This window comes from Sapajus apella, unplaced genomic scaffold (genome assembly GCF_009761245.1).
Source record: "Sapajus apella isolate SASKATOON/1434 unplaced genomic scaffold, GSC_monkey_1.0 scaffold2, whole genome shotgun sequence".
NCBI classification, from domain to species: Eukaryota; Metazoa; Chordata; class Mammalia; order Primates; family Cebidae; genus Sapajus; species Sapajus apella.
Window position 1 is genome coordinate 64999417 of NW_022436942.1, and position 26222 is coordinate 65025638.

Consider the following 26222-nt stretch of genomic DNA (forward strand, 5'->3'; position numbering starts at 1 on the left):
AGTTGTTTGGAAACTGAGTTGCTAAATAAGAAATAAGAAAATGGGAACTTTTCATGAAAAGCCTACAACCTTCAAATATTTGTTGAATCAAACTCTACATTTGGTTTCTTAAATTTACTGAATTCCTTGAAACTGCTTACTTTAAATGAATATAAAGGGGAAACATTCCTTTGTAATGAAATGACCCATCTTAAACTTTTCAATCTGGTCCCTGGTAGAATCAGAGAATCATACAGTCAGTGGACTTAAGAGTCTATTGCCTGATGTTTAGGAAAAAAAATCTTAACATTTCAGAAGGCTTGTATGCAGTTTTTCAAAATAATTCTAAGGTAGAGTTACTTTTCCCTCTTTTATTCTCAGTGAACCTATGGTATTATTTAGTAACAATTTCCAAACGCTTAAGATAGAAGCGAAACATTCTGAACTAAAGATAAACTACAGATGTTTGCAAAAAAAAATTTTAGTAAGTTTTTTTGGGAAAAAATTGTATTTCAGCCACCTTTGATTATTTAAAAATAACCCAAGCTAGAGGTTTTGTGCATAACACCAGTAGCAGCAGCAGTATTTGTTTTTAGAGAGGACAGTCAAATAACTTGTATTTTACTAGGAACTATTTATTCGTAGGACTTGTTAAATTATTTTTTGCTCTTGGTTCATTTTTTTGATGCCCTATACATTATCACTTTCTGTTCTGCATTGTCTAACATTTTAACTGATTTCTTACCAGTTTTTGTTTTTCCATAATATAAAAAGAAAGAAAATATTCATCTTGGGGAGGTGGAGTGCAATTCATGATAAAGGAAAGAAAAATTTTTATATTTGTTTTTGTTGTTGTTTGTTTTGCTTTATTTTTTAGGATGTCACTATAATCTAAAGTAGAAGGAACTACTGGTCTAAATTCAGATGGTATCAGATAGATGAAGCTCTAAATTTGGTGTCCAAGTAGTTAGACTTTTAAATTGCATTTGCAGGAGTTTATTTTTAGTCAGGATGTGGTTATTTTTAGATCTGGTTCTCTGTCACTAGGAAACGTAATGCCTGTCTTTCCATTGTTGATCAGGAAGTTCTAAGGTACAGGCATATAAGATCCAGTTAACCTAGAACACCACCAGTCCTTTTAGATGAAAGAATATGAAATAATGCATGAAAGAAAATGTTTGTTGAGAATATATCTAATTTTGAAATTGTTAGTGTCGTTTAAATCTTTTGTATATTGAACAACAGAGCAAGGTTTTTTAGGGAATGCCAAAAATACAAGGTTTGGGTTCCCCCTACTGGCGTGCATCCCAGGCTCATCTATTCATTAATATACAGCTGAAAGGCCTTGGGGCCAGAGATTAGAAATAGCTATGTTAACTTCATTTAGAGAGCTGATGATAAGAAAGAGAGAAAAAACTCCATTTCCCTTTTTCTGCATGTCTTACAAAAAATGAGATGATTTTAAAACCGTATTTTCTACATCTAGAAAGAGTAAAAATTAATTCTATAATATTTGGTTTTAATGTTGTTGCTGCTGATAAGCTGCTCATTTGCAGTGCTTTTCAAATGCTTTATGTTGTAATCTAAGGAATAATAAAGCAACAGTGGATCCACAAAAGGATTTAAAACCCCAGAGAAGAAATGCAAAGCTAACATTGTTGTCATAATAAAATTAAAGCGCTGGCATTAAAGCTCACTAATTCCTATTTTAGCATTTCAGAAAGTGACATGACATCATGTGATTGTGTCTGTCTATTTAACATTTGTTTTTTCTAATTTGTACAACATATGTTTGAAACCATTTTTTATTTTCTATCTCATAGTAAGTGCCAAGTAATATTAATGGCTCATTATGAAAAAGAAAAATTTTAATTGACTCTTAAAAGTCACTTTTAAACTTCTTATTATGTTTGTATTTTAAAGGGCTATTCAATCAAATTAAAATATTGTACTTTTTTAATTGCTTTTCAGCAATGCAGTCAACCTTTTAAGCAATGTTCCGGTCTCTTGTTTGGATGTTCTCATTTGTCCATTAACCCATGAAGAAACAGCCCAAGAGGCAACGACTCTAGATGAACTGCCCAGTAATAAAACAGCTGAGAAAGAAACAGTTTTGAAAAATAATACCATGGTATACAATGGTATGAATATGGAAGCCATTCATGTTTTACTCAGTTTTATGGAGAAGAGAATAGACAAGGTAAGGCTGATAAAATGGAAGCCCTGGGAAGATGCTTCCAAAGAATGTAAATGTGCCATACATACACACATCACAGAGCATGATTTTTAAATCTAAGCTTTTTTTTTCTAGCTGATTTGTTGCGTAATTGTTTTTACTTTGGAAAGCAGTTTACTACAATATATGATAAATTGCTGAAGCCATGTTAATTTATTTGTTTAATGCTGAAAATTATGTTCATGCAACACCAAAATTATGACTAGTGCTTGAAAACAAAGGAAAATTAATTACTGTTCCATGTTGTTACTGAGTCCTAGAAATGAAAAATATCCCCCACCAAAACTTGCTGAATACTCTTCATAATACCTAAAAGACATCTTTCCAAAAAAAAAAAAAGGACCTGTTCAATTTTCCATTTGTTGTGAGCGGTTTATATTCTCTGGTCTCTCACTCACTTTGTCAGGTATCCATATTAAAAGGCAGCAAGGTAGCATAGGCCAGTCACCAAAACTTTGATTCATTCAGGCCCATTGGCTGAGCCCATGGGAACCCTAGAAAATGAAGGAACATCCAGGAAGGCCCAAAAAGGCAATAGTAAACATGAAGATAACTGATAAAATGGAAATGTTAAGAAAATAATTTTGAAAATAGTTTGTAAGCTTGAGTAACGTAAGATGTCCCCACCTCAAAAACAAATTAATATGCTCAGTTAAAAGAAGGAAAGTAATACTGTTAGAAACAAAACTAATGTATTTCAAAAACATATTTTTTTTTTATAGGGAAGCAGCTATAGAGAGGGTCTAACTCCAGTTCTTAGTTTATTAACCGAATGTTCCCGAGCCCATCGAAACATCCGAAAATTTCTCAAAGATCAGGTAACTGCTTAATGTGTATTACATCTTAAAATTAGTCTTTTTATATGCATTTTAAACATAGAATTAATTGAATTTCTCACAATGATTTTATCTCAGAAAATCGGAAACTCAGAAAAGTTAGTTTTAATCTTTGAAATCTTCTTAATCAAGAAGTCTGTATTTTTTGAGTCATTCATTCAACAAATGCTACTGAGATCTGCTGTGTGCTGTGTTTTGGGCATTGAACAACAGATGAAGTCTTTCCCCTTGTGGAGTTTATTTCATAGAAAGGGGGACGAAAAGTAAAAAAATATAAAATATAATGGCAGGTGGTTGTTAAGTGTTCTGAAGATAAAGCAGTTTAAGAGAAAGGAGACACTTTAAGGGAACAAGGAAGGACCTCTCTGAGATGACATTTGAACAGAAAAGTGTAAGAGTATCTCTGAGAATATTTGGAAAAGGAATGTACCAGGGAGAACAAGTTCACAACCCCTGAAGCAAGAGGATGCTTTGGTATACTTAAGGAAAAGCCAAAAATCCCAGTGTGCCTAGGCCACAATCTGCAAAGGGAGAGTGGTAGATGAAGAGAGGTAACAAGAGCCAGATATAGCAGGCGTTGTAGGCCTTTCGATTCTCTTCTAAGTGAGATGAGAAGATATTGGAGCATTTTAAGAGGGGAAGTGATGTTACCTTATTTATGCTTAAAGATACTCTGGCTACTATTTGTAGGATGGACTCTAGTGGAGCACAAATGGATGCAAGGAGACAAGTCCAAAAGATAACTGATGTTGAAAGTTTGGAGTAGGATGGTAGTGGTTAGAGTTCATACTTGGGGATATGTTTTAATTGTTTTAGTATGTCTTAAAAGTAGCTCACAAAACTTGCTGATAGATTGGATTGTGGCTTGAAAAAGAAAAAATCAGGGTAATTTTTAAACTTTTAGATTATATTTTAGACTCCAACTGTAAGACTTTGATAGTAACAATAACTGAAATTAGCCTCCTCTAAAATCCCAATTTCAAGCACCTTCTCTTAATTAGTATCCTCAATCTAACATTCTTTCATCCTCTGAGGATTGACAGTCTATCATTTTTTCCCACCGTTCTTCACTCACTCATACCTTCTCTCCTTACCCAGGCTAGAGTCCACCTGAAGTTCATTTTTATAATCACTCCTTTCCATACATCTCTAGCAAGCATCTTGTACTCTCCCTCAGCCATACTCACCTGGCAAAACCTAACAAACTGGCTAACTCCAGCTTTCTACCTACTCTGGGTCTCCAAGCACTTGAATGTGGTAAGAACATAACACAACCATTTTGACTAGTCTACTTTAAGACCACCAACCCCAACTGGTTCCTTAGCAAACTCCAAGATGACTATTTCACAGCTCCTTTTTCTTCACACCTCCAATGCTTACTGTCCTCTTTTCACTCTCATTTCTTGACTTTGTTTCCTATTTCACCATGAAATTAAGGAAAAAAAGCTTATCTTTCTACCATTGCATCTGCTACCCGTCTGCATCCATACTGCCATATTTCTTGTATTCCCATCTGTCACAATGGATGAATCATTGCTACTTCTGTCTGTGGTCAGCTTTTGTTGTGGATTTCTTTCCCTCTCACCTTCTCATGAGCTTTACACCTGCATTTGTTCCCCCTCTCTTCTTATAGTAATCATTTTTTTAAAATGTATTAGATCATTTAAGTCAGCACCCAAACACATCTTCCATCTTAAAAACAAAAATACCTTCCCTTATCCCACTTCTCAAGCTGCCTTCCCATTTCTGTGCTCATCTTCATGCCGTGTTCTCAGAAGAGTTTTCTGTACTCTCTCTCTCTATTCTTTTTACTCATTTTTGACTCTCTCTTAAACCCTCTGTATTTAGGCTATATGCTTTCTGCCCCACTGCAAAGGTGTTTATCAGAGTCACCAACTCAACATTACTGAAGCTAATAGTTCTCAAATCTCTTTTTTTAAATTCTCCAATAGAATTTGATATAAGTATTCCCTCCTCCTTGAAATACTTTCTACACTTGGTTTCTAGGACACAGAAGAGAACCTCTTTGTTGATCTTCCTTGTTTTCCAGACCCTAAATGTTTGAGTACCCTGGGTAATACTGTCTTCTTTTCATATCTGCTCCCTTGGTGATCTCATTCAAGAGTCATGATTTTGAAAATCATCTATATATGCTGATGACTCCCAAATTTATATCTCTAGCCCTGACCTGTCCCCTAAGCTCTAGACTTAAAACAGTGAACTACCTACTCATCTCTCCACCTTGGATGTGTAGTAGGTATCTCAGGTTTAACATACCTCAAACTAATATCTTAATTTTCATCCCTCCAACCTATTTCCTCCCCTTCTTTCCACATTTCAATACATGGTACCACCATTCACCCAATTGTTCATGTATCATTACATAGAATCTCCCGTAATAAATGAACCAGGTTCATTTTTTCCCCTCTATTTATGGTCAAGATTTAGTAAGCACCTTACTCTGTCTAGAACACACTAACAGGTAGTGGGGATAAGGAGAGATTAGAAAATAGAGACCATCTTTGAGGAATTTGCAGTCTGTTGAAAGAAGAGAGGTACCCTAAAAGCATGAATAATTTAAGCAAGATTGATTGATTAATGAATTAAGGTCATTTTCACATTTGATTATTTTAAGACATTCTCCTTTGACTAGGAGGAGTTGGTGAAGAACAATAAATGAAAATACTTTTGTTTCTGTATTTTTGCTTTTTTTCCATAGGGGATCCAGGTACAACTAAACTGTTTGGATTTTGCTATCTCTAAACAGAATAGCCCCTCAAAAAACTTATTCATTAAATAGCTTATTTAGATGAAGGCCTTGGGCCACATACTGTGTTGTTATAAAAGATTATGTGACTCAATGTCTGTCTGCAAGAAACATTACTGTATAGGTAAGGAGATGAAACATGACAGGTAAAAAGATAACTAAAGATACAAGGCATACTGCAGAAATCAACTTTCCTTCTGAAGAGGATGCACTGTCGACTGTTGTGATGAAGAAAGGCAGAACTTAAAGTGCAGATGGTTAACTCTGATGATAATATAAGTGGAACCATGGCTCATTGTTATACCCTGTAGTGAACACCTGTTTAAATCCAACTCATGCATACCCAAAGGAAATTGGTCTTGAATATTCTGTATTTGGGAGGTAGAAAAGAAAACAAGTAGTAGAAATTACTGATCCAGGTTGTATTATTCTGGAGAGGCTTATAGAAGCAATGAGTATTTGGGGGATTTGAAAGAGAAACTGGACAAGATTTCTCAAAGAAAAAAATTGTTGGAGGTAGTATGCTGGGGGGAAATACATATGCAGTTTGTCTGGGAGTGGTATATAACAATAACAACAAAATTTTGTTAAAAATTTGTTTTAAGGAACCAAAAACGTAGCTAACAAAATTTTTACATGATAGCCTTTGTTCATAATTCTGCACTCTAGGTGCTATAGACATATACTACATGAAATCATTTGTTACATGTTTCATTCTTTTAGAATGGGAGATGTACTAAGTATGGTTCAATAATGATTCACAGTAATAAGGATTAATTCTGCAGTTACTTTGTACCTAGCATTTTGCTCTACCCAGCCAGAGACTGAAATATGTATTCCATAAACACTTTGGATAAGTTACTTAATTTTCTGAGATTTAGTTTCCATTTTTGTTTATAGCTGTGTCTCCTGTGCCTCTGATATCTCCTCATACATGGTAGGTACTTGATATAGAAAGAGAGAGAGAGAAGAAAGTCATTCGAGTGATTAAATAAAATTATATAAACATAAAGGGCCTGGCATGTAATAGGTGCACAGTTAAGTTCTTATTTGACTTTGTGTCTGCCCTCATAGCACAGTGCCTAGCTTATATAATAGAAGGCACTTAATATAAGCTACTTAAATTAAATTTTCCTTGAAGGAAAAATGAATTAATTTAAGTAGCTTATATTGCAGGTGTTCATTAAACACCTGTAATATGCTAGACACTGGGAAGAGAACAGTAAAGAAAACAGATCTCTGCCCCAGTGGAACCTGGTCTTGTGGAAGATGGCAAATGAGTAAACAGATAATTACATACTATGTCTGGTGGTGATAAGTGCTATGAGGAAGATTATGGCAGAGTAAGGAGGTGGAGGTATACAAAACAAGAGTGCTAAAGGTTAGTGATATAGAATGGTCAGGGAATATCTCCTATAAGTTTGGGCAAATACCTGAAGGAAGTAAGGAGAGTGTCAGGCAAGTTTCTAGAAAGAGAGTTTCTGGGCAAAGGGAGAAGCAAATGCAGAAGAACTGAGGCAGGAAAGTATTTGGCTTGTTTAAGAAGGTCCATGGAGGTCTGTGTGTCTGTAACAGCATAAGCAGGGAGAATAGTAGAAATGAAGTCAGAGAAGTAGCAGGAAGCCAGATTATATGGAATCCTGTAAGCTGTAAGGACCTTGCCTTTTACTCTGAGATGAGAAGCCGTGGGAACAGGAGGACTTTGAGGAGTGGTGTGATCTGACGTTCAAAGGATCATCCTAGCTGCTATGTAGAGAATAAATTATAGAGTGACGAGGATGGAAGCAGGGACCGCTTACAAGGCTGTGGTATTAGTCCAGAAAGAAATATTGGTACCTTGGATTTGGTAATACTGGAGGAGGTGGTGAGAAGTGGTTGGATTGTGAGTATATTTCAGAGGTGGAGCTGACATAATATGCTGATGGATGGATATGAAAGAGAGGAGTCAAGGATATTTCCAAGGTTTTTGTACTAAGCAATTGGGAGAATGGACTTACCATTTAATGAGATGGAAAACTGCATAAGGAACAGGTTTGGTGGGAATATCAAGAGTCCTGTTTAGGACCTGCTAAATTTTAGAGGTCTGTAAAAGTCTTGAGGTCAGAAACAAATAATAGAATAGTGGTTACCAGGGGCTGTGGAGAAGATGGGGAGTTATTGTTCAATGGGTATAAAATTTCAATAATGTAAAATTATTAAGTTCAAATGATCTTCTGTACAACATTGTACGTTTAGAATGATGGTTACCAGAGGCTGGGAAGTACAGTAGGGGAGTAAAGGAAGAAGGAGGAGTGGGGATGGCTAACGGGTACAAAAATGTAGTTCAATAGAATGAATAAGATGTAGTATTTGATAGCACAACAGGGTGACATCAACAATAATTTATTGCACATTTTAAAAACAACTAAAAGAGTATAATTGGATTGTTTGTAACACAAAGAAATTGTAAATGGTAGATACCTCATTTACCCTGATGTGATTATTATTCATGGTATGCCTGTATCAAAATATCTCATATACCCCGTAAATATATAACCTACTGTGTACCCACAAAAATTTAAAAAGTTTTTTTTCTACTTCTTCTTTTTTTTTTTCTTTTTTTCCTTTGGTAGAAACAGGATCTCGCTATGTTGCCCAGGCTGGTCTCAAGCTCCTGGTATCAAGAGATCCTCCTGCATTAGTCTCCAAACTGCTGGGATTGTAGGTGTGAGCTACCATGCCTGGCCAAAAATTAAAAATTAATAAAATAAAATACAAAAAAACCCCAACAGTACTGTATGGTACACATAAAAATTTAAGGAAGTTAGAAAAAAGAAACAGAATCAAGCATGGGTCCCATCAAGAGTTAACTGAATCAGAATCTACATTTTAACAAGATCCACAGGTGTGCATTGAATGGAATACACATTCCAGAAAGTCACTAGCCTGAAAAGCACTAGTTAACAGGATGACTTCACAACACTATAATTTGCTTTATAATCAGTATGTAAGTGTAAGTAAGGTGGTGGCAGTATATTTAATATTATACTAGGTTGAATATCCTCTATATAGATCTATCATATATATAATTATCTTAAAAAATGAAAATTAGTCAATTTTAATGTAATTTCTGCCCTTATTTAAATCTGTTGATTCCCATCACTCTTTGTAAAATCCTGTCATTTCAGTGATTTAAAAAAAAAGTTTGGAGGTCAGGGAAGAAATCAGCATTGGAGATATACTTTAGGGCAGAGGTCTCCAACCCCAGGGCCTGCTCCATGGCTTTTTAGGAACTGGGCTGCACAGCAGGAGGTGACCAGCAGGTGAGCATTACTGACTCAGCTCTGCCTCCTGCCAGAGCAGCTGGAGCATTAGATTCTCATGGGAGCACAAACCCTGTTGCAAACTGTGCATGCAAGGGATCTAGGTTGCGTGCGCCTTATGAGAATCCAACTAATGCCTGATGATCTGAGATGGAACAGTTTCATCTTGAAACCCCCACCCAAGCCCCAGTCTGTGGAAAAATTGTCTTCCATGATACCAGCCCAGTCCCTGGTGCCAAAAGGTTGGGGACTGCTATTTAGGGAGTCATCAGGGTGCAGAGACTATATAAAGCCATAAAACTGGATGAGATCACAAATTGAGTGAGTAAAAATAATGAAGTTGCCTACAAACTTGAAGTTGCCTACGAATTCAACCCTTGAATATTCCAACATTAACAAAAGAGGAATAGAAAAGAGAATTGACAAAACAGCCTGAGACAAAGCAACCAATGAGATAGGAAGAGAACCAGGAAAAAGGTGTGTGGTTGGAGAAAGGGGTGAGTGAGTAAGCAAACTAACAGAAAAACTGAGCAAGTTTCATAACCCCTCTGGGGAGCAGTCTATTTGCCGTCACTTTTAATAGCAAAACCACAATTACTTTTGCACCAGCCTAATACAAAACAGGGATGAGAGTGATGTTACTAACTCCTTTGCAGGGTTACTGTGAGGATTATAAATGATGTATATATACCATCTATTACAGCAACTAATGCATAGAAAGTGCTCAAAAATTAATAGCCATTTTTATTATAAAATTAAACAGCTAGAAAACATAAGTACAGTTTTCTTAATTAAATAAAGGTTGAGTGTCCCTAATCTAGAAGTCCAGAATGTTCCAAAATCTGCAACTTTTTGAGCACTAACGTGATGCTCAAAGGAAATGGTCATTTTGGAGCATTTTTTATTTCAGATTCTAGGATTAAGGATGCTTAATCTCTAATTATATGTAACATAAATATTTCAAAATTTCCCCAAAACAGAAATCTGAAGCACTTCTGGTCCCAAGAGTTTTGGATAAGGTATACTCTACTATACTAGAAATGTTGGAGGTGCCTATACTAGAAATGTTGGAAGACTCAAGAGAAGGTAAAAATCAGTATGACTCAGGGTATTAGGGAAGTCTTCATGGAAGAAAGACCCGACTTAGACTTCAAAATGGATTTTCTTAGAGGCAAATTGAGGCATTCCAGGTGCCGAGATGAACAAAAACTCAGAAATTCATTTGATGATAGCATGATGGTACAGTGAAGAGATGTTTCTGATAAAATGAAACCTCATTACAGGCATAAAATCACTTGAGGTCTGTTTTTTGTTTAGTTTTATTTTATTTGGAAGCTAACCTTTTTTTTTTTTTTTTTTTTTTTTGCTCCTACAATACAAACCCCAGTAGACATTACAAGACTGGCCAGTTGCATTGTACCATCCTCACTCACTCTAGTAACCTCGATTGATGATGGTTTTTGCATTTGTGCCATCAGGTTTTACCACCGTTGAGGGATGTGACAAATCGACCTGAAGTTGGCTCAACTGTGAGAAATAAGCTGGTGCGCCTCATGACACATGTTGACCTTGGAGTCAAGCAAATTGCTGCTGAATTCCTTTTTGTCCTTTGCAAAGAGAGAGGTAGGTTAAACTCTCTTTGCCTCTGCCTTTTATCTTTCAGAGGGAATTTGAGAAATTTAGTTGATAGTGTTAGTCCTGGTCATCTCATTCCATTCTTTCCAGAGCTTACTGTATGTTCTATTAGACAGGCTGAGGAGTTAATAAAAATTAATAATCAAAAGCATTTTTATAAGCTTCTGAGTTCATTGAGAAATACAAAGATGGATACATTATGTTTAAACACACTCATGTTTAAACTTTGCCTTCTGTATCCCTAACCCAGCCTTCATCTTAATGGGGCAAGACTTAGAGCCATTATGAAAAGTTGCTTCAGCAATTCAGGGGCTACTATTTTAATAAGGAGGCACAGGTCTGGGTTGGTTCCTCTATTTAATTCCTCTTGGAATTAAAGCTATAGGAGTTCTGGTTTCTTTACTAAGTTTTCCAATCAGTAGTTATTGAATATGAGCTATATAATATACTGAATAGAAATTTTAAAAATGCGTAATACCCTTGAGACAAAGGTAAGATAGTGGTAGAGAGAAATTTTTAAATAACTGTACTACAGTGTAATAAATGCTACTCTGTAAGTATATGTAAAGTGATTGTCTACTAAGCTAGATCCAACAATGAAAGATATTTTCTAAAATTATACGGATTTTTTACTCTGCAAAATGAAAATTCTCTAAACAAGGAACTTTGATTATTCAGTTATTCTCACTTATTTTTTCTTCTTCTACTTGATAAATATGCTAGTATAAAATCCCATCTAAGTAGATCTGTATTCTACTTTTTTTAAACTACCCCAGTTTTGTAAGATAGATAATTGGAAGATGGAAAAGTTCACTCCTTTTAAAATCTTAAGTCAATTGTTATTCTTAAACTTCATTTCTGACATTTGATCCACTTAAGTCCACATTAAGATGGTGTGTAAATAACCTAATTTGATGATTATCATAATGGTGATTATTAATTGAGAGATATCAAGTGCTTGACATTCTATGTATAATCTCATTTAATTCTCATAATGATCCCCTAAGGTGAATATTATTATTTCAATTTCATAAATGAAGCAACCTGCCACTTTAGAGCCTTTCAGTGACATGTCACATAGTTGCTTAGGTCAAGAGCCCTATCTTTTCATTCTGCCATATTTCCTCTCATAATAATTATATTAGCTACTATTATAGACTAGCATCTGTTTTTTTTTTTAGACCATTTGCTGCTGTTTAATGACTGAAAAAAGATTGATTTAGCATCTTGGAATTAAGTGGTTAGCATAGTACCTTGCATTTAGTTACCTGAATACTGGTTAAATTGAATTGTTTTTTTGAGATCAGAAATAATCTATTTTTTAAAGTGTAATTATAAATGTATATGCATAAATAACCACACATATGTGTATCTATTCATTTTAATAGGTTTGTCAAAATATTATTTGTTGTTAACTCTGAATAATAAGAGTACTGGTGATGTTTTTTAGCGGTCTGTATAATTTTTCTATAATGAACATACATTTTTGTATACCTTTAAAAAGCTTTAAAATGGGGGAAAATATAGTTTATTCTGTAATTACATATCTAAGTGTATAAATAAATATACAAATCTAAATACATAATTACATATCTAATATATTTCTAAATATAATAACCTTACCAATGAGTGAGTGTCATAGCAGATATGGTATATTGCATTTATAAGTGAATTTTATTAACTTTTTAAGTTTGAAATGGTTGGTTTTGTTCCTCTTTGTACTCAGTATTTAGCTTCATAGTCCTAAGTTTGAGCCCAAAGCTAACTTACATTAGCAAATAATATTTTTTTAATTTGACCTCAATAATTCTGCATTATAATCATTTTTTTCCTTCCAATTTGATTATAAGTTTAGTAAATGTATTCTTCTGAAATAGGCATTCATTCAACAAATGTTTTTGAGCTAGACACTGGGATTACATAGGTATATAAGATAAACAATGTTTCTGCCCACATATTTTTTACTTTTTTATTTAAGGGTCACAGACTCAAATGCTTACAACAGCCAGGCTGGTAATAAAAGTAAGTCAAGTGGGCTAGATGTAAGATGATAAATGAAATCTGAGGCTTGGCTCATTGTTGGGGAGGCAGTTGGGGTGGAGAGACAAAGGGACTATGGGAGATTGTAAAAAGGATATTGCTACTATTTAGCTCCAACTGATTGTTACCATGAAGGAACATGTGGCCAGTATTAGCAAATGTTCCTTCCATGTTTTCAAGAGAAGCTATAACACTGGATTTTTACATAAAATGTCTGTTTTTAAATGTAGTCAACTAGTTCAAATTTAAAACCTTCTGGACAGAAAAAAAGAAATGTCTGCAGTCTATCTTCAACTTAAAAGTGATCAGATTTTGGAATTTGGGTTTGGAAGTAGACTATTAAAATAAAATTCAAATAATTTATCAGAGTGTCTCAACTGTCCTCTTAAGGATTTGCCAAGTAAGTTTGAAAGTAAAGGCACCTTGATCAGGACTCATAGGTCTCACTGAGGTTGAAGGCCCAAAAGGAAAAAAAACAAAAAATAAAAAGAGAAGACTCATAGGTCAGACAGTGTAAGTAGAAAGATAGCAAGCAGCAGTTATAATGAGTTAGGAACACAGAGACTGCATTAAGAAAGAGGTAAGAGAGAAAGGACAAAATTGTATGAAAGACTAGGCACAGAAAGAACCATTCAAGGGTCTTAAATACCCATCAGTGGCAGGCCTAACTGTATCCCCAGCACATAGTGGCCCACAGATTAATTTGTACTTGTGCCATTAACTTGTTCAGTTGAGCCTTGACATAACTATTTTTATCTCCCTGCAAATTGTGTATTTTCTACTAGGGGCCTAAAAATAGGCCTTACATTGTTTCATTAAAGGAAGATGATTTGTAAAATAATCTCCTGCCATGGTCCGGGTTCCCCCACCTTTTAACATATTCATTAATTCTCAGTATGTGGTAGACTTTGTGGTATAGGAGCTGAATTACAAAAAATTAGGCTTGAATTCCCTTAGCACATAGCCCCACACCAATAAATTTGCTGTAATACCCACTTCAGTCTCAGGAATGAGTGTCTCTTTAGCTTAAAGTTCAACAGTCTGTCTTTCCTGTTGATCATTTCTCTTACTGTGTTTGCAAAAGCCTTGTTCCATCAGTTATTACCCTTTATTCTTTTGTTCTTTGAACTTGCCCTGAGTGCTTTCCCCAGTCTGTAGGTAGATTTATATCTGTCACTGTCCTTCACTTCTTAAGATCTTGAAAAACTTAGTCCTCAGCTAGCTGCAATTCAGGCTTTCCACGACCATTCCCTCCCCCCAAATACCACGGAAAATGCTCTTAGTAAGGTCACAAATTACCTGATTTTCAAAAGCAATGAGTATTTTTTAGTCTTTGTCTTATTATGTCTCTCATAACAGTTGTGCTATTGTCCACTTTATTTGTTTCTGTACTACCACACACTCCTAGATGTCCTTTGACCTCTCTTCTTTTTTTTCAGTCTGATTTGCTAGCTCCTGTCCTTGTTCACATTTAATTGCTGTTGTTCCCTAAAGTTATCTCCTGGTCCCCATTCTCACTTCACATTGCTTCCTGAGTAATCTCATCCTCTCCCTTGGCTCCTGTTGCTGAAGAGATTCCCAAATCTATGTATCTTCAACCCCAACCTTTCTTCTGAACCCTAGTCGTATTTATCCACTTGCTTACTGAGTTTTATCCACTTTATCCACCTGAGTTTCTCACTGGTACCTCAGACTCATGTCTAAAGTTGGATTTATGATCTTTGTTCCCATGACCTTCAACCTTTTTGTTATCCTTCTATCACTTTCTCTGCAAAAAGCATTGTCTGTCTAGTTCGTAAAGCCAGAAACTTGAGGTACCCTAGATTCCTTCTTTAAGGAATTCCTTCTTAAGAAGTCATAACAAACACATCTATAGATTTTACCTCCTATTAAATATCTTTTACTTATTTCTCTCTTTCTGTTCCATACCACCATCTTAGTACAGGCCCTTAAAATTATTTTAACTATTAATAAGCTATTAAAATAGCTCATCTCTCTGTTTCTAGTCAGATTTTCTTCAGTTTGTCTTCCACATGGCTAACAGAGGGATTGTTATAAAATACAAATATAATCTTGGCATTCCCCCTATATAAAACTTTAAGCGATTCTCTGTTACCTGCATGATAAAATCCAAATATTACCTCCACAGAATTTCTGTGTAGTGTATTTTAAATCCACTCCCCTGTTAATAAATTCTTTATTCTTGCCTGATTATACTGCACCATTTCTTGGCACATCTCCATGGCTTGGCAGATGCTGTTCCTATTGTGAGGAATGCTTTTCCTCGTCTTTGTTACCTAGGCAACCTTTACTTATCCTTGAAGACCATTTAAGCGTCATCTCTGTGAAGATTTCTCTGACCATCCCAGGCAGAGTTGATCATTTTTTCCTTTGTGCCATTTTTCCTTCTCTGTTTTTAATACTTTTGACATTTGCTATGTTGTAACTCTTTATTTATTGAACTTACATTCTAGACACTGAGTTTCCTTTAGGTCAGAGATCATGTCTTACTCATCTTTGGATCCCCAGTGCTTAACAGATAGCAGGTGCCCCATAAATGTTTAATTAAAGAGCAAATGTTTGTGCTTTCTATAAATTCAGGCTGGCGAATACACTGTCCCATTTAAAGGAGTAATTTCAGTACACTGTGATAAGTGCCCTAAGAGAGAAGTGTGCCAGATACTATGGCAACCTGGAAGAGGGAATGGTTGGCCAGTGTGGGGAGGAGATCAAAGAAAGTCTTTACAGAAGAGGACAGAGAAATAGGAAATAGCCTTGAATGTACAGAAAAGAGTAAGATGTGAGGAATCTTGAGGAGAAAAAATTTGGAAAAGACGACAGAGGCCAGAAAATGGGTTCTTTAGGCCTTGTTTTGGAATTTGAGCCTAGTTTTTAGTGGAAGACACTAGAGATTTTATCCAGGAAGGTTGTAAAATCCTATTTTTGCTTTACAAAGATATTTTGGACAGTTGTATGGGATAAGAAACGGAGAAGTGTGAGACTGGAAATAAGGATAGTAAGAGGAAGCTACTAGTTGAGTCTTCTGAAAGTTATAGCATTTGACTAGAAGGAAAAGGATTTTCACAGAGAAGGGGGAAATGGTCCCTGGGTAGAATCTAGTTCTTGACATTCTTTGTTCTTGGTAAAAGAGCAAAAACTTTTTGCTTTTATTTTAGAGTCTGGTAGAACCCACATTTGTGTAACTGTCTATGTTTTTACCAGTGCAGTTCTGACTTTGCACAGTGCTGCTGTGGTTGGTTTTCTCTGTTCATAGTGCCCTCTAGCATCCTGATAAAATAGTGGTGAAATGCTTCTCGCAACTTTTCGACTAAATGCTGAATTGTTTCATTTAGGCAGCATTTTCATATAACTGTATGGATAATTACTATGCAAAGAACAAATACATTTATATGTTTCCTTTTTTTTTTTTAAAGAACCACCCAGAAAATTTTTTGTTTGCCCTAGCAGCTTACCTTAACATCCAGGTGCAGTCAGTTTTCCTTTTACTACTTTCCCAATATCAAGTAGGATATTATATGGTATATTTGAAAATAGACTTAAAAGGTAGCTAGAAACACTGCTTCAGTGCTTCTCACTGTGAGGATTTTGTATTTCATTTGTCTCACCTTCTCTACCCCCAGTTTTTGGGTATTTTATCCTGTTAACAGAAGTTCATGTGATTTTAAAACTGTTGGCTATATCCTTTATCTACTTTGAAGGCAAACTATGTCTTAAGTCATCTTTGTAACCTACACTGCCTGTCACAGAGTTAGCACATAATGTTTGTTCCAGCTAAAGAGGAGTTGACTTGATTTTCATAAAATTGCCAGGGTTTTTTACTACTAACTGGCTTCCAGAGAGATTTTCTACATAAGAGAACAGTTATTTAGTATTTTGTTTACTTCTATTTAACCCGTTTTAGCTTTTCATAACCTTTGCATTTTTAAACTCTCTTGATCTTTTGCCATTTTGTGACTTTTTAAATTATTGTTCTTTTGTCTTTAAGTATATTCATTTAAACATTGATTCATATCTCAATTTAACGTTTCCTAATTGTAATGAATATTTCTTTTCTGGATCCACTAAACCATCTCGTTTGTTAAAAATAAGCTTTATCAGTAATGCTTACAATGATAGTATCACCTACTGTCTGTAAGGTACTTTGTGTGGGTTTAGATCTGTGATCTTTTGCCTTCAGTGGCTTTGTGTCTGACAATGTCATTAAGAAAATGTCTGACCTTCATGAATGTTAATACCTGTACACACTGAACACTCATTCCTTCTGCTAGTACTTGTTAAGGATTCTTTCTTTTATCTAAAGCACTAGCACTGATGGCAAGAGGGAGCGTATCAGATTTATTCAGCAGGCTTACCCCACCCTCATTCAGTAATTCTAATAGGATTCTATCCAGCATCCACTGAGAATTATTGCAGAGAGACCACAGTTACCAATAGGTTTTAAGACTGAAAATGGCTAGTTTCAGCATCATTTAATGTGCTCATATTATTAGCCCATGTTTCTTTTAGCACAAATTTCACCAGTTTGCTATATTCTTTGAAATCAGGGCTTCCTTTTATTTATCCCCATACTACCTATTTTTAGTGTCATGAGAGGGACCCTCTAGTTCAGGTATTTGAAAATGTAACTGTCAACTCTATCCTAGAATATATTTATCCTGTCCATGTCCTCCATGATTTTATACTCTGATCATATATACCCAGTTTTCTTACCTATTTTCCTTTCTACCAACCCTTTCAGTTCCCTAAAGCCTTTTTAATTGCCTTTTTCTGAATCTTCTCCAGCTCTGTTTTGTCTTTTTTGAGGTAAGTGATCTGAATTACAGATGTAGATTTTAATATGGCTTTATACATGGGTATGATTGTGTGTTATGTTTCCTACAGTTGCCTTTTAGATGACATTTTATCAACATTCTGTTAAAAGCCTTAAGTAAATTTTCCCAATTCTTAACTTTTGATTGAATATTCTAATGTTTACCTTGAAATAGTACCTGAAGAAAATGAAATACTGCTAAACAAAGCTGCCAGTTCTTGCTGAGTATCTTCCTTAAAGATGTTTAGAAATTACCCTTGCAAAAGTTGTGTGTGTTGGCTGATCTTAGAGAGACGTCACTTCTTCCTGTTGGCAGGATAATACTTACAGAGAACCTCAACCAAACTTTCATTAAGCTGCTTCTTTTTTCTTTTCTTTAAACTAAGATAATTCTAAAATCATTTTGCCCACTCTTCTCAGAGAAAAAGAATGAATGTTTACGTTGTGGCAGATACTTTTCATACTTTGCATATATTAACTTGTGAGGTAGATAGTTACTATTCTATTTCTACAGATTAGAAAACTAGGATAAAGCTGCAAAATATCTTACCCAAGTCAGCCAGCTAGTAATTGATAGAGCCATTATTGAAATCCTACCAGTTTAACTCCTCTGTCTACCTTCTTAATGGGCTTCACATGCTTATATATTTTTGCTGACTTTTTATTTAAAAAAAGCAGCAAGTTATTGCCTATTCTATTTGCTAATATCCTTCCTTAAGTTTTCTTATTTCTTATGCCCTTTTCTTCCAGTTCCAACAAAGAATGAGAGAAATACTTTACATTATGTGCCATATTGCTAAAATCACAATCTGACTTTCACTCTCTCTAGTTTCTTATTATTTCTCCAAAACTGGATTTTCAAATAGTAAGATCTGAAATCAGAAACTTAAAGCATGACACTTACCAAAGGCCTGGCAGTCACAGAGGCCCCACTCTTGCCATAAAGGGTGTTCAGAACAGCTCTGTTTTAGTTTCTGATACCTCAAAAAAGGCTCTTAGTCTCCAGAGCCTATGGGAAAATTTCTAAGTAGTTCAGTGTAACCACTACCACATTTTGATGATCTCTCAATTTAAAGGTTTGCTGCCATAGTGTATGTATTTAACCTTCCTGTGTTGGTGAGTGATTGGTGATGATGATTAAGACCCAAGGATTCCTATCTAAAACCCTATTCTGTTTTTGCAGTGGATAGTCTGCTGAAATATACTGGCTATGGGAATGCTGCAGGACTGTTGGCGGCCAGGGGCCTCTTGGCTGGAGGAAGAGGAGATAATTGGTACTCAGAGGATGAGGACACAGACACTGAAGAATACAAAAATGCAAAACCAAAGTATAGTATCAATTTTCTTTTCACCTAACTATGGCTCTGCCTTTGAGTTGGTTATTTGCCTTTCACTTCCTTTGTCTTTCATTTTCCAAGTGTTTCTTTTCTCTTGTGGATTTGGAAGCTTTCCATTTAATGGTGTTTTTAGAGGCAGTTTCATAGCTAGTGCCTTAGTGAGTGACTTCAAGTGATTGAAGAAGGCTAATAATGCAAGAAATGTTCTGCTGCATGATATTTTCAACATGCTTATTCTCTTTTCCTAAGTACTAAGAGAGCTGGTGTTTAGGTTGTAGTGAAAAGGTGTTATTGCTTACTATTTGCTTTCCTTTCCATAGGTTGAGATTTTTTAAGGTATAACCAAGACCACATATTTAAGTTAATTATTTGATGCTTCAGTATTTCTCAGACATCTAGATATAGGATCTGATCTTCTCCCTTGCATAAAAGCCTTTATAAGTCAATAAAATTGTGCAACAAGACACATTAATATAAAAAGAAAAGAAGTCTGGCTTCACAGTGAATTTTAATCAAACAAACATATAGAGAATCATCTTACAACAGATACATTGGTGCACTGAGTAGGCAAACCAGAGACTCTATGAAGTCTTCTCTGAGTCAGTGCTTACAAATTAAGGACATTATAATTATTCTCTTTTATCCCAAGATAAGCCGCCTCTTCTTCCTTCTGTTCCCTCTCCATCCTTTCCATCCCACTCGTAACCCTCAACCTGTGTGAACTCTTAGTTTCCGCTTATTAGGAGTTATTTGAGCTGCGTTTTTTCTGAGTTCCATTTGAAGATTTCCATCTGAAAATTGGAAAGGCTTGCCCTTTCCTTTTGGCATGGTGACATTGACATGCTGTGCTTTCTGCTGGCCGTCTTCTAGAGTGTGATGTGGATTATGCAGTAGTTGATCGAGGATAGACAATATTTATCTGCAAAATTTGATCATTTTAAAAAACATATATTGTGCCTTGTTGACATGAAAGTAATGGGTTGTCAGAAGGTGAAAGAAATGATCAGTCCCCAATTAGACAGGACATACATGGCCTGTTTCTTGGCAAATCAGGTCTGAGTAGGTAGTGTTACTTTTAGCATCCCCAATGCCATCAGCCTCAGCAGGATCTTATACAGCATCTCCTAGAAATAAAGGCTTTTGGGGGAAAAAGCTGGCAATGACTCTAAGCACTATTTTCTTAAGACTGCCACCATTTAGACATTATCAATTGGTTATCTCTGACAAGTATTTGAAGCTAAATTAGAGAAATTGTGCTCCTTTCTTTATCTAATTATAGAAGTCATCATTCTGAATTAGCCTTACTAGCTTTTTTCATTCTACAAACTATATTATCAGTTTAATATTGATCTCTTGATCTGAGCTATTAAAATATACCACTTGAGAAATCTCATATTTCTAAATGAAAGTCGAAATTATATGAGACATTTCTTATATCCCAGGGTGTGTGGACACATTCAGCTATGACAGAAAACCCATGAGTACTCATGGATGGTTGATATCTTTGCATCTCAATGCATATTGTTAATTTTGTTTAGTATTGTCATATATATACCAAGCACAAGAATGCTACTATAATAAGAGGAAAATAGAATTGTGTTACACTGTGGAAATGATGTTAGATTTCAGAAAGTATCTTTTGTTGAAATGAACAGCCATGATTAGTATTGTTACTGTCTTGGCTTTTTGTCATAGAAAGTTTCTGTACTTAAGCCTTACATCGCTAATTACAATCTTCAGCTTTTGGACTTTGCTTATAATAGTCATAGGAATTGTGTGTTTGTGTATTCAGAATAGTCACCATTGTGAAATTTTGTTGTATTTTTTAAACATTGCTCATTATAAGTATAAATGTGTTTTTTTCAAGTAGCGTCACATCGTCTCCCTTCAGATAGATTTGCATCTGTCTTTCTCTTAAATTTTCCTTCTTTAAAGTGAAAGAGTATGGTGAGATATTTAATGTTACTTTAAAATATTTGTTCAAATGATTCCCATGGAAGTGGTGGCAAACAAAGTACTTTGCAAGCAGGAGTACCCTTTGTACTCTGCAGAGTGATCCACAGAACTCAAAGAACTTGTTTCCTAAAAATTGTAAAAAATTTTTTACCAATCAAGCTTATAAAGTTAGCATCTGAAAGGATTATTTACTCCCTTACCCCTGATTACCATTCACCAGTCAGAGTTCCCAAGATCTCAGTCTGCTTTTCTCGTGATGCGTTTATTCACAACGGTTGCTACTATTGGCAGAAGCAGAGAACTTACTCTTCATCCAGTTGGCCCTAGTCCAATTGTCAAAACTTTAAGTGGATTCTGATTAATGCACCAAGGTAACCTGTAATCCTTTACTGGAATCTGAAACCAAGAATTGTATGGAGCTTACATTCAGGCTATGGGAGACAGTTAATATCACAACAAAGCTTTTTGTGTCAAAATAAATGTATTTAATGGACTGGAAATGGCTTTCTGCAATTAGCACACTTAGAGAAAATACACTCATAGAATTGAGTTACATGCCACATAAATTTTTGCTGTATGTATAGCCAGTTTTGTTGAAAGTTTTCATATAAACTTTGGTCCGGTATCAAAGGGAAACCAAATTCTTAAATTCTAACTTTTATACCTGTTTCTCTTATGCCTCTGAGAATGGAGGTCCCTTGACTATAAAGGTGATATAACTGGATGGTACGGTTTGTACATTATTCTAGATATCAGTTGAAAGATGTGTGTCTAATGACATTTGGCTCCTTTTAGACGAGTGGCTTTCACAGGGTGCACAGGCATCTAGAGGCCTAAAGAGGTGTCTTTAAAAAACTGCTTTGTGGATAGGAGGAACAGATGGCCAAAAGTGAGCAAAACCCTAGGGAACCTCCTTGTATACTTAACACACCACACTAGTTCATAATCAGTTCCAGAAGCTTAAAATCATTATACTGATGAACTTGGGTGTTTCCTCTACTTGACCACATTTTTCTCAGCTGTAGCTGTGCCACCAGCTGTACAAACAGTTTCTTCAGCACAAGGCAAGATACATTTTGTTTGTCAAGATTTTGCTATCTGCTTCAGTCAAGTCTTTTTATAGTTGTCTCATTATATTGGGCTTTATAAATTTGTTTTTAATATTAAATATTTCTTGAAGTAGGTGACTCAGAAACCAGGACATGAAGATTTTTCTCTTTGCCCAGTTTGGGCTGTGATGATGTATTTATGTAAAACAGCATTTCCAGGAACTAGAACCTATTACTGGAAGCAGTCATAAAACACATCTAAATTCAGAGTTCTAAAAGACCAGAGGTGAAAGAGGCCTAGTATATTAGCTTAACTACAGTACTGAGCTTTGCTCCAGTGTTTATTTGCTATAGTTTCATAATCGTCAGTTTTCTGTATCCTTTATGTCAAGGTTATTACTCTTAAACAGCCTGACATGGGAAACATTTGAAAAACAGTATAATTTAAAAAGGCATTTTGAAGCCTTTTTTGTTTTATTGCCTAGATGCAATTTGGTATACCTGTATATATATATTTATGTTGGCTAATACATGGTAGATACATAGTAAATATCAGATAAGTAAATGAAAGAATGGCACCATGTTACACTAGTTCTGTCCATTGCCAATGTAATGCGAAAACCTGAATTAGGATGTAGTTTCATAATTTATGCTACTTCTTTTATGGAGAATCAGTGTGTCATTTATACAATAATTCTCAATGAAGGTTACATATGCATCTTCATAGTAAGGATTTGACTGAATAGAGTAACTTACCCCCTGGATCATCTGAGGCCTTCTGTGTTGCCTGTTTCTCTGCAAGTGGTTCCCTAACTCCAGTAACGATAGCTAGTATTTACTGAGTGCTTAATATGTGCCAGGCACTTTTCTAAGAACTTGACAAATACTGTCTAATATAACCTTCACAACAACTCTTTGAGGTAGAATTAATCTCATTTTACAGATGAGAAAACTAAATGCAGTTAATCAAGTAATTTGTCCAGAGCAAACAATTCCTAAGTGGTCAGGTGGCCTGACTCTAGAGGTTGTGGTTTTTGGGAATTTTGTTGTTTTTTGAGGCAGGAAAAGCAAGTTTTATTGTGCCCTTCACTCTGCCTTTTTACTTTGGGGATAAAATATGTAACATCAAATTTACCATTTTAGTCAGTTTTAAGTGAATAAATTTGTAGCATTAAGTACACTTACACTGTTGCGCAACCATCACCACTATCTCACCTCAGAACTTTTTCCTTGTCCCCAGTGAAACTGTACCCATTCTCCTCCTTCTAGCTCCTGGTAACCACCATTTTACTTTCTGTCTCTATGGAATCTAAGACTCTCTATAAGTCGAATCATAGACAATATTTCTCCTTTTGTGACTGGCTAGTGTCACTTAGAATAATGTCTTTAAGATTCATGTTGTGGCACATGTCAAAGTTTCCTTTTTTAAGGCTGAATAATATTCCATTGTGTGTATATACATTACATATATACCTTTTGGTTGTTGTGAATAATGCTGCTGAACATGTGTGTACCAATATCTGTCAAGTCCCTACTTTCAGTTCTCTTGCGTATATGCCCAGAAGTGCAGTATCACGTGGTGGATAGTTCTTGGGTTTAATTTTGTTGCCAAACGGCCATAACATTTTACATATCAGCTGCACCATTTTATATCCCCACCTGCAGTGTACAGGGATTCCCTTTTCTCCACATCCTCACAACATTTATTTTCTGGGGTTGTCTTTGTGATTTTTAATAATAGCCATCCTAATGGATGTGAAGTCAGAGCTTATTTTAACTTCAACTATATTCTGTTTCAAAGCCAATCAGAGAGAGAAATGAGTTTGCCCCTCAGATAGCTTCCATGTTCTCAGAGCATTTATTATCTTTCTTTGATATAACCAAATCAGAAAATGAAGAAAATGTATCTGTATACCCCCGATATCCTTGAAAACACAAAAATCCATTTGATTCATTCTAAATTGGTAAATATTCACATACATCTGACAGGTAGTTCTGGTCCTATCTTCATAATACATTCTGAATCTAATTACCCTTTTTATTTGCCATCGCTGCTACCACTCTGGTCCGAGCTAAAATCTCTCTCTCTAGATCATTTTAGTAGCCTTCTCACTGGTCTTGTTACTTCTACCTTTGTTCCTCTTCATGTCAGTATGATCCTTATAATATGTAAATCAGACTAGTCAACTGTTGAGAAGTCTACAGTAGGTCAGTCAGAGTCCTTGAAGTGGTATACTTGCACCCTTTCTTGCTATGCTATTGCCACACTGACCTCTTCACTGTGTCAGGTACTGCAGACACTTTCCTGCCCGAGGCCTATTGACTGCTGTTCCTTCTACCTGGAATGTCTGTCCTCCAGATAGCTGCCATATCTTATTCCCTCACCTCCTTCAAATCTTCACTCAGGTATCACCTGTTCTGTGCCCTTGTTAACACTCCTGCCTTTACCACTCCGCCTCATACTTCTTTTCATTGCCCTTTTCTTCTCACAGTGCTTATCACCTTCTGACGTTCCATATAACTTACTTATTCATTAGGTCTGTTTTCTCCTCTAAAAAATAAGCTCCATGAGGGAAGGGTTTTTTTTGTTTTGTTTTGTTTTTTTGGTCTGTTTTTGTTCATATAGATGTGCCCAGCACGCAGTAAGCAATCAGTAAATTTTTGTTGAATGAATTTTTTGAGTCAGTCAGCCCCTCCTCGGCATTAAGTTACCAAGATAATTGAGTTCTCGTCCCTCATCAAGCTCCACATCTAGTTGAGGAATGGGACCCAGGGAATAGAATTCAAAAAAAAATTCAGATACGGTAAAAAAATTTTTGTTCTTTGTATTGTTTTTGGGAGAGCCATATATTCTGGGGTCCCGCCCCCCCCACCCCTCTGCCAAAAGATGTTTTTAGCTTCATTTGCATATAACATCTCCTTTCCCACCCATCTGTCCCCTTCTTTCCTGGTCTTGGCTTACAAAACGCCTTTTCCTAAAAACCCTGATCCCTTTTGTAGAGGTTGCAAATTGTCTGGATTTAGCCCACAAGTATGTTTTGTTTGGTTTGCCCCATGTACTATTGGTTATTTGGTGTTTATGCTTTTTTGTTTTACACAGTGCTTCTTGATGTAATTACCAACATTTTAAATTCAGCTATTTTAGATGAAAATCTTGATTTCTGACCTTTGAAAAATTAGAAGTTCTGGTAACATAGGGCCTGCATTCTATGTGGCAACTAGTTGAGTTGAGTAGCTGTGGTCCCCGTCATATGAGGCATAAGCTTCTTTGGTTTGACAGCTTATCCTGTTCACTTATCTTGACAGCTCCTGCAGGTTGACTTTAGAGTTCCTTTTTAAATCAGAATGCTTTGAATCAATTTAAGCCACACATTGTAGAGATTGAAGTTAATTTTCATGTAGCTGAATGAACATTTAATGGATCTTTTTTGTGAAATGACCTAGTTCTGTGGATGTTGGCCAAAGGTAGCAAAAATTTGAAGAAAGAGCAAAAGACTTGAAATACAGTTCAGATTTTATACATGTGTTCATTTGTCCATACCTTTTTAGTGTGTCTTAATCCTTTTGTCTTCAGGCCCATAGCTGCTGTCAGTTCATGTAATAGTCCTATACAATATTTATGATGAAATACCACAGATAAGAGTTTAGACACTTCTTGTCACCTAATTGGAAGTCATAAATAATAGAACTGAAGTGCTATGAAAATGGGACAGGGGAGCAGAGACAAGGTGGAAGAGATCGTGATAATTACCCAATAAAATGTCCACCACAATTAGGGTCCTTAAAGCTTTTTAAGACTCCAAGTTTTGGAATAAAATAAAAGTAACGCCAGAATTTCGTAGTGTTAAGATCTTGAAACCTGGACTGTGGTGTCTCAGACTATACTATTTGAGGTTGTAAAGGTGTCAGGTATTTTGTTCCATCAAAAGTAACCTATTTTATGAACTCTCACATCTTTGTTGTCATGGTGACTATTACTTGTTTTCTCTTCCTTTCTGGGTAGGGAAACTGCATGAGACTCTGGTGTGAAGTGGGGAGCGGGAGAAGAGATAGTGTTTGTCTGCCTTCTGCCACAGTACGTTGGCATTTTCCCCATAGGAGAGTGGTACACTGTACTTCAGTGCCCTAACTTGTGTTTTCTGTGGCTTCGTTTACATTCTTCTGAAGATCCAGGGGGAAAATGTCTTTTTAAAGAAAAAATGAAACCCAAATCCCTGGAGTGACTTTGGGGGGTTTAAATGTCTTACTCCATGG

The 26222-nt window shown here is 35.7% G+C and overlaps 1 protein-coding gene across 12 annotated transcripts in view; it reads left to right on the plus strand.

The window, feature by feature from the left end:
* The window catches only part of RIC8B (RIC8 guanine nucleotide exchange factor B), a 115419-nt gene that overhangs the window by 68065 nt on the left and 21132 nt on the right, over positions 1-26222 (plus strand). For all 12 annotated transcript variants that reach the window (XR_004271027.1, XR_004271013.1, XR_004271031.1 and 9 more), the window contains 4 exons: positions 1951-2179; positions 2938-3033; positions 10599-10743; positions 18810-18954. Coding sequence is in view for 6 of the 12 variants with exons in the window: in XM_032285786.1 (XP_032141677.1) it covers positions 1951-2179; positions 2938-3033; positions 10599-10743; positions 18810-18954 (615 nt within the window). In the remaining 6 variants the exon portion in view is untranslated. The remainder of the gene's footprint in view (positions 1-1950; positions 2180-2937; positions 3034-10598; positions 10744-18809; positions 18955-26222) is intronic.